The sequence below is a fragment of the Nematostella vectensis genome, chromosome 3, assembly GCF_932526225.1.
Source record: "Nematostella vectensis chromosome 3, jaNemVect1.1, whole genome shotgun sequence".
Lineage (NCBI taxonomy): Eukaryota > Metazoa > Cnidaria > Anthozoa > Actiniaria > Edwardsiidae > Nematostella > Nematostella vectensis.
Window position 1 is genome coordinate 5,277,452 of NC_064036.1, and position 12,289 is coordinate 5,289,740.

General features: G+C 39.1%; 2 protein-coding genes across 5 annotated transcripts in view; one reads left to right on the forward strand and one right to left on the reverse strand.

Annotated features, from left to right (window-relative positions):
- The window catches only part of LOC5512789 (cadherin-23), a 57,514-nt gene extending 50,989 nt beyond the window's left edge, over positions 1–6,525 (reverse strand). Inside the window, exons 1-3 of one of the 3 annotated variants that reach the window (XM_048725490.1) lie at positions 6,467–6,525; positions 6,219–6,324; positions 4,138–4,200 (exon numbers count right to left, since the gene is read on the reverse strand). In XM_048725490.1, the coding sequence (XP_048581447.1) occupies positions 4,138–4,200; positions 6,219–6,285 (130 nt within the window). In that variant the 5' untranslated portion in view covers positions 6,286–6,324; positions 6,467–6,525. The other 2 variants (XM_048725489.1, XM_048725491.1) reach the window with 2 other exon arrangements.
- Positions 5,053–12,289, forward strand: part of LOC116618460 — a 34,358-nt gene continuing 27,121 nt past the window's right edge. The window contains exon 1 of one of the 2 annotated variants that reach the window (XM_048725500.1): positions 5,053–5,278. The gene's annotated coding sequence lies outside the window, so the exon portion shown is untranslated. The remainder of the gene's footprint in view (positions 5,279–12,289) is intronic. The other variant, XM_048725499.1, reaches the window with a different exon arrangement.

Sequence of the window (12,289 nt, forward strand, 5' to 3'; positions counted from 1 at the left end):
AGTTTTTATAGAGGGTTAACAGTCCACTGGGTTTTCATGGAGGGTTCACAATCCACTGGGTTTTCATGGAGGGTTCACAGGCAACTGGGTTTTTATAGAGGGTTAACAGGCCACTGGATGACATGGAGGGTTCAAAAGTCCCTGTGTTTTCGCGGAGGGTTCACAGGCCCCTAGGTTTTCATGGAGGGTTCAAAGGCCCCTGGGTTTTCATGGAGGATTCAAAGGTCCCTGGGTTTTCATGGAGGGTTCAAAGGTCTTGCGTTTCTAGGAGGGTTCAAAGGCCACTGGGTTCTCATGGAGGGTTCGAAGGTCCCAGGGTTTTCATGGAGGGTTTACTGTCCACCTGATTTTCATGGAGGGTTCAAAGGTCCATGGGTTTTCATGGAGGGTTCAAAGGTCCATGGGTTTTCATGGAGGGTTCAAAGGTCCCTGGGTTTTCATTGAGGGTTCACAGTCCACTGGGTTTTCATAGAGGGTTCAAAGGTCCCTGGGTTTTCAATTAGGGTTCACAGTCCGCTGGGTTTTCATGGAGGGTTCAAAGGTCCCTGGGTTTTCATGAAGGGTTCACAGTCCACTGGGTTTTTATGAAGGGTTCAAAGGTCCCTGGGTTTTCATGGAGGGTTCAAAGGTCCCTGGGTTTTCATGGAGGGTTCAAAGGTCCCTGGGTTTTCATGGAGGGTTCAAAGGTCCCTGGGTTTTCATGGAGGGTTCACAGTCCACTGGGTTTTCATGGAGGGTTCAAAGGTCATGGGTTTTCATGAAGGGCTCAAAGGCCACTGGGTTTTCATAGAGGGTTCAAAGACACCTGGGTTTTCTTGGAGGGTTCAAAAGCCCCTGGGTTTCAATGGAGGGTTCACAGTCCACTGGGTTTTCATGGAGGGTTCACAGTCCACTGGGTTTTCATGGAGGGTTCAAAGGTCTTGGGTTTTTATAGAGGGTTAACAGTCCACTGGGTTTTCATGGAGGGTTCACAGTCCACTGGGTTTTCATGGAGGGTTCACAGTCCACTGGGTTTTCATGGAGGGTTCAAAGGTCCCTGGGTTTTCATGGAGGGTTCACAGTCCACTGGGTTTTCATGGAGGGTTCAAACGTCCATGGGTTTTCATGGAGGGTTCAAAGGTCCCTGGGTTTTCATGGAGGGTTCAAAGGTCCCTGGGTTTTCATGGAGGGTTCACAGTCCACTGGGTTTTCATGGAGGGTTCACAGTCCACTGAGTTTTCATGGAGGGTTCAAAGTTCATGGGTTTTCATGAAGGGCTCAAAGGCCACTGGGTTTTCATAGAGGGTTCAAAGACACCTGGGTTTTCATGGAGGGTTCACAGTCCACTGGGTTTTCATGGGGGGTTCAAAGGTCCCTGGGATTTCAATTAGGGTTCACAGTCCGCTGGATTTTCATGGAGGGTTCACAGTCCACTGGGATTTCATGGAGGGTTCAAAGGTCCATGAGTTTTCATGGAGGGTTCAAAGGCCACTGGGTTCTCATGGAGGGTTCGAAGGTCCATGGGTTTTCATGGAGGGTTCACAGTCCACTGGGTTTTCATGGAGGGTTCAAAGGTCCATGGGTTTCCATGAAGGGTTCAAAGGTCCATGGGTTTTCATGGAGGGTTCAAAGGTCCATGGGTTTCCATGGAGGGTTCAAAGGTCCATGGGTTTTCATGGAGGGTTCAAAGGTCCCTGGGTTTTCATGGAGGGTTCAAAGGTCAATGGGTTTTCATGGAGGGTTCAAAGGTCCCTGGGTTTTCATGGAGGGTTCAAAGGTCACTGGGTTTTCATGGAGGGTTCACAGTCCACTGGGTTTTTATGGAGGGTTCAAAGGTCCATGGGTTTTCATGGAGGGTTCAAAGGTCCATGGGTTTTCATGGAGGGTTCAAAGGTCCATGGGTTTTCATGGAGGGTTCAAAGGTCCCTGGGTTTTCATTGAGGGCTCACAGTCAACTGGGTTTTCATGGAGGGTTAAAAGGTCCCTGGATTTTCATGGAGGGTTCAAAGGTCCCTGGGTTTTCATGGAGGGTTCAAAGGTCTTGGGTTTTTATGGAGGGTTCAAAGGTCCATGGGTTTTCATGGAGGGTTCACAGTCCACTGGGTTTTCATGGAGGGTTCAAAGGTCCCTGGGTTTTCATAGAGGGTTCACAGTCCACTGGGTTTTCATGGAGGGTTCAAAGAATTATGGGTTTTCATGGAGGGTTCAAAGGTCAATGGGTTTTCATGGAGGGTTCAAAGGTCCCTGGGTTTTCATGGAGGGTTCAAAGGTCCATGGGTTTCCATGGAGGGTTCAAAGGTCCATGGGTTTTCATGGAGGGTTCAAAGGTCCCTGGGTTTTCATGGAGGGTTCAAAGGTCAATGGGTTTTCATGGAGGGTTCAAAGGTCCCTGGGTTTTCATGGAGGGTTCAAAGGTCACTGGGTTTTCATGGAGGGTTCACAGTCCACTGGGATTTCATGGAGGGTTCAAAGGTCCATGAGTTTTCATGGAGGGTTCAAAGGCCACTGGGTTCTCATGGAGGGTTCGAAGGTCCATGGGTTTTCATGGAGGGTTCACAGTCCACTGGGTTTTCATGGAGGGTTCAAAGGTCCATGGGTTTCCATGAAGGGTTCAAAGGTCCATGGGTTTTCATGGAGGGTTCAAAGGTCCATGGGTTTCCATGGAGGGTTCAAAGGTCCATGGGTTTTCATGGAGGGTTCAAAGGTCCCTGGGTTTTCATGGAGGGTTCAAAGGTCAATGGGTTTTCATGGAGGGTTCAAAGGTCCCTGGGTTTTCATGGAGGGTTCAAAGGTCACTGGGTTTTCATGGAGGGTTCACAGTCCACTGGGTTTTTATGGAGGGTTCAAAGGTCCATGGGTTTTCATGGAGGGTTCAAAGGTCCATGGGTTTTCATGGAGGGTTCAAAGGTCCATGGGTTTTCATGGAGGGTTCAAAGGTCCCTGGGTTTTCATTGAGGGTTCACAGTCAACTGGGTTTTCATGGAGGGTTAAAAGGTCCCTGGATTTTCATGGAGGGTTCAAAGGTCCCTGGGTTTTCATGGAGGGTTCAAAGGTCTTGGGTTTTTATGGAGGGTTCAAAGGTCCATGGGTTTTCATGGAGGGTTCACAGTCCACTGGGTTTTCATGGAGGGTTCAAAGGTCCCTGGGTTTTCATAGAGGGTTCACAGTCCACTGGGTTTTCATGGAGGGTTCAAAGAATTATGGGTTTTCATGGAGGGTTCAAAGGTCAATGGGTTTTCATGGAGGGTTCAAAGGTCCCTGGGTTTTCATGGAGGGTTCAAATGTCACTGGGTTTTCATGGAGGGTTCACAGTCCACTGGGTTTTCATGTAGGGTTCAAAGGTCCATGGGTTTTCATGGAGGGTTCAAAGGTCCATGGGTTTTCATGGAGGGTTCAAAGGTCCATGGGTTTTCATGGAGGGTTTAAAGGTCCCTGGGTTTTCATGGAGGGTTCACAGTCCACTGGGATTTCATGGAGGGTTCAAAGGTCCCTGGGTTTTCATGGAGGGTTCAAAGGCCCTGGGTTTTCATGGAGGGTTCAAAGACAACTGGGTTTTCATGGAGGGTTCAAAGTTCTTGGGTTTTCATGGAGGGCTCAAAGTTCTTGGGTTTTCATGGAGGGCTCAAAGGCCACTGGGTTTTCATAGAGGGTTCAAACGCCCCTGGGTTTTCATGGAGGGTTCAAAGGCTCTGGGTTTTCATGAAGGGTTCAAAGACACCTGGGTTTTTATGGTGGGTTCAAAGTTCTTGGGTTTTCATGGAGGGTTCAAATGCCACTGGGTTTTCATGAAGGGTTCATAGGCCACTGGGTTTTCATGGAAGGTTCACTGTCCACTGGGTTTTCATGGAGGGTTCAAAGGTCCATGGGTTTTCATGGAGGGTTCAAAGGTCCCTGGGTTTTCATAGAGAGTGCAAAGCCCCCTGGGTTTTCATAGAGGGTTCAAAGACACCTGGGTTTTCGAGGTTGGCTGAGGATGATTTATAGGCCCCTGTTTTTTAGGATTTTTCAGTGGCCATGATTTAAGGAAAAGAAACCAAAACTTCCGGCTTCTTGAGGATTTCAGACCCTAAGGAATATTGCTAGGATATTCAAGCTTTCATCCGCATACAAAACAGAATGATCAAGTGTTTTCCCAAGCCTCAAGTAAAGTTTTCTTACCTATTGGGGTCTCTTCGATGACAATCAAACCTTTAAGTGTTTCTTCCTTTAAGATTGTAAGACCTTTGAAAAGAGAATGAAGGCACAAAAAGAATGTTTTATTTCTTTTAAAAAATTATACCAATCCTACGCAAAAGACAGAACACAAAAATAACTTTACAACAGCGCGCGCTCATGACGTCATTCCAGTGCACGTCAGCGCACGCGCAGAAAACAGATTGAAAAACTGGCTTCAAATTCCAAGCAATATTTACTTCATCGTATTGTTCATCTATTTGGACTTATTTGCAATTTCCTATCTACCTCACAGGGTTGTTGACTGATGATGCACGAATTCTCCTTACACGATTTTATGCTGCGTCATCGCATGACCTTCATCATGTAATGAAAGTGATCAATCCCACCAATCAGAGTGCCTGTACTATCTCAATTATTTTATAAAATAATTCGTAGCACAAATTAAGGAATGCACGTGTTTCGCATTGTGAACTGTCCCGCATAAACATTTTAAGTAATCATTCATGCAAGAAGGAACCAAGGTCCCATTGTTCTGTGGCAAAAAGCTTTCCCCAAATAGGATCTTCTTATCCAAAACATACTGGCAAGAACATGTAGAATAAAGTGAGATTTCGAGGAAATTATGTGGAAAATGTGCCCCCTTATATATCTTATTGGTGATTTTCTGTTTTGAACCAGCAGGGACAATAGTTTTTTCTCTTCTAATTTTAACAAGGTTCCTCACATCAACTTTCTCTAATAAGCCATATTACAAAAAAAAAATCCCTAACAAAAAAAAATTAAAGAAACATTAGGTAAAATCTCGGCCAATCAAATTTCTAGTATTAACAAAGACATTTTTACATGCCAGTGCGCATTTTGCATTTCATGCATTTTCACGGTTACCTCTTAGCTGGACCGTTACGTAAGCATCTAAGTAAGTAAATGAACAATCTAAGAAATGTAGACAAAACTTTTGTTTACAACAAAACAAAAAAGAAGAGTCATTGATAGGATTATGTAATTACAGTGAAATACAAAAAAAATGTACGCAGTGCTAGAATTAGCGGAGATAAAGCTAAGTTCGAAAAATAATCGAGTCAGCCAGTTCAGCAGAGCAAAGAGGGACTAACGGAAGACGGTTGTAAGTAGACTACTTGTATTTCGCTTATTTCGATTTATTTGATATACGTAGCTCATGCTTATTTTAGTATTCTAGTTGACTATATGTTTTGGAATGGTCATAATTTAAAAAAATTGTGCAAAATCCAAGCTTAAAGGTCTTCATAATGCAATGGGCAATGGGCAACATAGCACATGTTACGTTATTTGTGGTGTACACAATCTTTATGCAGACTTATTTTCGCGTTCTTTTTTTAGACGCTCTGTTAACAGTATCATCACTTGTGTCATAAATTTGTAAAATCGTACTCTCAATTTATTGGTATGTATGACTTCAGTATTTATTTAAATAAAATAATGTTTGAGGTCAAACGACACTAAGTTTATTCTTTAAATACGGATGTAAAGAAATACAATAGTATAAATTCCGGTTGCTGAGTTTTGTATTTTAAGGTACGGGCGAGGTTACATTTACTCGAAATTTAAGACTTGCACTTAACGTGAGATTTATTCTTTACATATTTTAATATAGTTCCTTAAAATGTTCATTGATGACTTTGCTAACTTAAATTTATACACTATAAATAATTAATGCTTTGCATAACACCGCTCTCAAAAATATTTTCAAGAAGTTTAAAGTATCAGGTTACATCAAAATAAATTGTCAATAAAGATCATATTGTATGAGTTAGCGAATAAACAATATGTCTTTCAGCAGTTCAGCAGTACGATAAAGAACAGTTTTTTATCTCTAAAATCAGTAGAAAACAACCTAGTTGCCCTTGTTCGGAGAGTGAAACAAACTTCTTCTGTAAATGTGCTTCACTGCTTTAAAACTTTTAGACCCGATATAATCTAAAAAAGCAAAGATAATTCAAGATATGGAGCTGTATAGTTGATATATTTAACTCTACCACAAACATTGAAGCGTTTTCATTACAAATCATAGTCACTCCACTTACCATTTATAACTTGTAGGTAGAGTCCAAAAGTCCAAAGAAAGACCTGTACTTTGAGTTTGCGAACCATCTTTATAACTCAAAAGCCATACCAAGAGAGTTATCAATCCTAAAATAATAAAAAAAACTTCACCAGCTCGTCGGTAATTCTACATCATTTGTTAGAATACGAAATGTTTAGTAAAGTCTTTAAAGTTCATTTTCATTTCTTTATAAACCTTCCGGCTCTGTCGCCTAGTATTTAAGAATACCTGTCAAATACCGGAACGCTGTATCGAATACCAAATTATACCTAAGACAAAGATTTGAATGCTTTTTGTGATGTCTGACTGGGGGATTTCAACAAGCTGAGTTGCTGAGATTAATATTAATCAGAGAACTGTTGTCTTGGAAATTGGTATTGGCATCGTGTGTGAGCGAGATCGAAGAGAGAACAAAGGGAAACGAATGTTTCAAAAGGAAAAAAAAAGTTCTTCCAATATTTTTTATTCTCAAGTTTATTTGTACCTCGTGTTTCATATATCCTCAATTTTTTTTCCCTAACTAATTATTTAAATTATTCTTTTAACCCAAAAACAAGGGTTTCCCTTAATTCCTTTGCGAATCGTAAAAAAATGTAGCAATTGTACTTGAAATTCGACAAATGCACTGGATTACCTGCGCTACGATTGGTCAAAACCGATTGACATAGCTCAATGAAAAAGTTATATCATATGACTTTCACCGGGGGTGATTTCGACTTTACGGAATACTCGGTAATGGATCTTAAATTTGTATTAAAAATACGAGAAAGAATGATGGAGGAATCATAGGATTATAAAAAGAGACGGTATGCAGAGTTAGCCCGTGTTGAAAAGGTAGATACGAAGAGTTACTGGATTCAGCGAAGAGAAAAATAAACTTTAAAATATCTATTATTAAATAAATAAACTTTAAAATAAAATATGCGAAAATGCGTTTTTCTTTGATTTAAAAAAAACATAACAAGCAACAACAATGATATTACATTGACAAGTTTTTATCCGTTTTTGTGCATGTTGTTGTCATTATTCCATAAACGCAATAGAACAGAGTTTTTTCTATGAACTTGTAAAAGGTTTGTCGATTTTCTAGATTGCAAATGCTGTTGCGGAGACATATTAACGATGATGGGAAAACTTATATAACACCTCCAGCGATAACTACAAGACGGTACAGGGAATTAGAACATCACACACGAACAAATTTTCTTATGCATTTTGCGGATTGACATCTCTATCAACGTTATTTCACGGACGACCTTTTATCAGAATATTGACTAAAATACCTTTATCGTCTTTTGCTATCCATTCTATCAAATACCATTTGATAGATGAACATATAAAATTCGACTAGTTCCATCAATTATGAAAGGTTGCAAAAAGTGACCCGTCACTTTGTGACTATCAATTGTAATGATCAATTATCATGACCAAGATTAGCTCATTGATTCTCTAAAAAAACTGCATGGTGGATAGTTAAGATTATGATCTTAGCTCGAGAAGAACGATGGGAACCCAAATAATGTGTATCTCAGTTGTGTGACACTTTATGATGAAAAGTGAAATATCCCGTAAGAAAATAATAAAAACTTTACGAGGAAAAATTAGTTATTTTCATTTTTCTACAACGCCTTACTAGCGCGCGCCATTTTGAAATGGAAGGCAGATATGGTATACGAAAATACGAGTAAAGAGAATTCGAAATGAAGTCCCATCTTCGATCAAGCCATTGTTCCCCTTCTTATATCAACCCATTGTCAAGCATAATACGAATAATATAAAAAAATATAAGTAGGTAAATTCACAAAAAAATATGATACCGAGGTAGATACAGTTTTTTCATAACCTGGTGTAGGGTTCATAAAGAATATAATGAAAAATAAATATAAAAGTGTAATATTTTGGTTAAAAACAATGAGCATGTTTCTTTTCATTGACACAATAGTTTGCGCAACCTAAGTACGTTACACAGGTGGAAACAAATGGCTCATAATCGTTTTGTAAGTCTTTTGCCATCTTACAGGATTGTAAATGATTTCACTCACAAAAAAATGTTTCAGCTGACAAGAGTGACAGCGCAAAAGAGGGCACAACCGATGCCCTTTTTGTAGCCAATTTGCCACCTCTTGAAAAAATACACATTGTATCAAATTTATGGCTACACTAGAGAAACAAAATCTGCACACTTCTTGTAATACAGCTTAAAGCTGCAAAAGACAAGTAATAAAAAATCATTATCAAAAACACTTGAAAACAAAATGTTGGTTTTTGAATTCGGATGTGAAACTGTTAAGGGGCAGAATTACGAGGCTTTTTTAAATACGTCCTCTCGCGCGGGAAATGTAATAAGCGTTCAACTACCAGGTTCCAAACGCTTCAATTGAATTATCAATTTGAAGTCTGTTTTGTTTAAGCCTGAAATACAGCAATATTTGGCCGTCATTATTCATTTGTCTATCGATCAAACGATCGAACGCTGCTGTGACGCCGTTTTTCCCAAAAATCAAACTAAAGGATGGGATGCCTCGCTCTGAGTCGCAAAAAAATATCACAGCACGCACAGAGAGTGTGGGTGAGGATTCAGTCAAATAATTCAGCGCAATACGATTTACTAAATGAAAGTACCCCAAAATTAGATAGGCTAGAGGTCTGTCGTGCTGAAACTTTGCATAAGCAAGCTTAAAAAGGGAGGAAAAGAAAGCTCCTAAACTAAAAGACCAAAGCCAAGTAACAACCGTTTATACTTTAGCGTTTATTAACTTGACTTTTGACTTTTTTTTTTTTTTTACTTATTTTATTGTATCAAATTGTTATTTGTAGTAGGTGTGACTGATCCGCAAATAGACGAACTAATCAAGACGGATCAGTCACTTACTTATTTACATAAATATTAAATATAATTGTATAAGCAAAGTTAAGTGAGAACTAGTATATTAAAAAAATTTTAACATTTGAAAAATTTTGGGAGAAAAATTAAAATTAAAATAAACACTTCTGGTCTTAGAGAAAAAAGAGCATTAACAGCATTATTTATCTGATGATAAAAAAGGGGAAACAAAGCAAACATAAGTATGTGAGTTTATGATACCAATAAATTGTGATTTTTCAAAGCTGTGCTGATTTGGCAGACATCAATATAGTCATCATTTTTAATAAGGATATCAACAAGGGCTGAACGCAGTTTTGTTTTAAACTGTTTTTTGGAGGACTCTCTCAATGACTGTGGCAGCTCATTCCACACCCTTGCGCCTACTCTTGAAAAAGAATTTCGCTGGATTTCAAGTCTAGATTTTTGAATGTAGAATTTATTTGAGGTTGATGATCGTGTATTGTAAGAATGAACGCTTTTGGTATCCGTGAAAAGGTTTAGAATATTGGGTGGGGCGGTTCCATTTCGGATATCATACATAAAATGGCACACCGATTCAAAATATAACGACTGTATAGGTAAAATATTAGTTCTAGCGAAAAAGGGGACCGCATGATCACTTTTCTGAGCGAAAAACATAAAGCGCAGAGCACGTTTTTGTAAGTATAGAATTGTGTTCAAGTAACACTTACTGGCATGACCCCACACGGTCACTACGTACGAAATGTGGGGCAAGATTAAGGACTGGTAGATATAAAGTAGAGTTTTGGTTGGGACAAAATGTCACAGTTTAGCTATCAATCCCACAGTTCTGCTTATCTTTGTTGTAATATGCTCAATGTGGTATTTGAAGGTGAGATTTTTATCAATTAGTACCCCAAGGTACTTGACGTACTCTTTACACTCAAGACTGACAGTTTTTTTCTATCATTATCATAAATTAGTATTTTAGGATGACAAGCTAGAGTTTTTTGGTATGGATGGAAAATTACGAAATTTGATTTCTTTATATTTAGCGTTAATTTATTTGCCGTAAGCCAATTATAGACTTTAAACAGCTCATTATTTACAGTAGTTTCTATTGATTTGCCACTTTTATCGGCATACAGAATATTCGTGTCATCAGCGAAAAGAAAGAAATTTAGTTTATCTGAGGAGTACTGCATGTCATTCATGTAAATCAGAAACAATAGCGGTCCAAGGATCGAGCCCTGTGGAACTCCGCAAGTAATGGAGGATTTCTCAGATATGCATTTTTTTATTTCAGTTGTCTGTTTGCGATTTGTTAAGTATGAGGAAAACCAATCATTTATGACACCTCTGAAACCGTAAAAATTTAATTTTTCTAAAAGGATATCATGGTCAACAGTATCGAAAGCTTTTTTCAAATCCAGGAAGATACCACAAGAGTAAAAGCGGTTGTCCATGTTTCTTTGAATCGTGTTAATTATGTCTAATGTTGCATGTTGTGTTGAATGGGACTTTCGAAAGCCATATTGAGCCTTGTATAACAACCCATTATCCTCAATAAAGGAGACCATTTTGGTGTATACCAGTTTTTCATAAATCCTGTTAAGGTTGGATAAAAGTGATATGGGCCTGTAATTGTTTGGGTCGAGTTCATCATCTGCCTTGAAGACTGGGGCAATTTTTGACATCTTTAGTTTATCAGGGTAAGTTCCCTGGGCAACAGACATATTAAGAAGTAAAGCTAGAGGGTGACTAATGATATGACTCACACATTTCAAAAGCTGGGTAGGACATGAGTAAAGTCCACATGCCTTATGGTTGGGGATTGACATTATTTCAAGCTGTACCTCTGCGGCGGTAACTGATCGGAACAAAAACAAAGACGGGGGGGAATTTGACGTGGCAAGGTAATTCCTAAAATTATGTTGAGATGGGGGCAGTTTGTTGGCTAATCTGCGACCTTCGGAAACAAAATGATTGTTTAAAATGTTGGATACGCGCACGGGGTCCTTAGTTATTTTATTATTATTTAGGTCATTAATGGCATTAACGTATTTAGATGATTTAGTCCTCCGTTGCAATAGGGAGTTTATCCCCTCCCAAGTTTTTTTCATATTTGAAATATTATTTTCAAAATAGCTAAAATAATATTCTTATTTACTTGATCGGATTAGAGCATTTACTTGATTTCGATAGTATTTATATCTACTTGTATTTCCAGAGGCGTGATATAGCCTATTTTTTTATCTTTATTGAGGTTCTTATCCCCTTTGTAATCCAGGGTTTGGTTAATTGCTTTATTTTTCTTTTTGAGAGGGTTTTTAATGGTGCATGTTTATTAACAAGCTTGTTTAGTTTTTTGTAAAACGAAGAAAATATTTTATTTATGTCGTGACGGCCGTTATCAACGAGACTGTCCCAGTCAACTTGAGATACGTCATTTGTAAATTTCTCTTCTGAGAAATTTGAAAAATCGCGCACTTTCCTCTTTTCGTTAATAGGTTTAGCCTTAGCCAAGGAAAAGAAGCAGAACTGTGAGAAGTGGTCGCTAACATCTGTGACAATATTCCCACTACACGTGACCTGTTCGGGAGAGTTAACAAAAATGTTATCGATCAGTGTCGCGGAGTTTTTGTGTACTCGCGTAGGCTTGTCAATAGTGGGAATGAGGTAACAGCTTAAGAGAGACAAAAGAAAATTATGGGCATATTGACACCTAGTACTTTTGAGGAGATCGATATTGGTATCTGCCAAAATACACACCATTTTGCCAGACGAAATAAAGGTTTCAATCGCGCTGTCAGAATATGACTGGAATGCTTCAGGCGAGTTATGCTGTCGATAAAAGATACCGCACACAATGCTCTTCCTTTCCGGGACGCTTATTTCAATCCACAACGCTTGGAATGCGGAGCAACTCGTCAATGAACAATCCGACACCCCCAGTTGAAAGAGGCGTCGGAACGTATTCAAAGTTATAGCCTGGAATTTTTGGTAGGTCAACATTAGAATTAGAATTTGTAATTTTAGTTTCGGTTATTCCAATAACATCAAATGTTGGTCAAGTTCATGGAGTATTTGAGTTTCCAAATATTCTAGGCTCGATCTTATGCTTCTGACATTATTATCAAAAACTGAAATTGCATTATCTAATTCATCTTTAGTTAAATTATTTTTCATTTTCTCGAAACTATGGGGTGAATAATATTTACTTC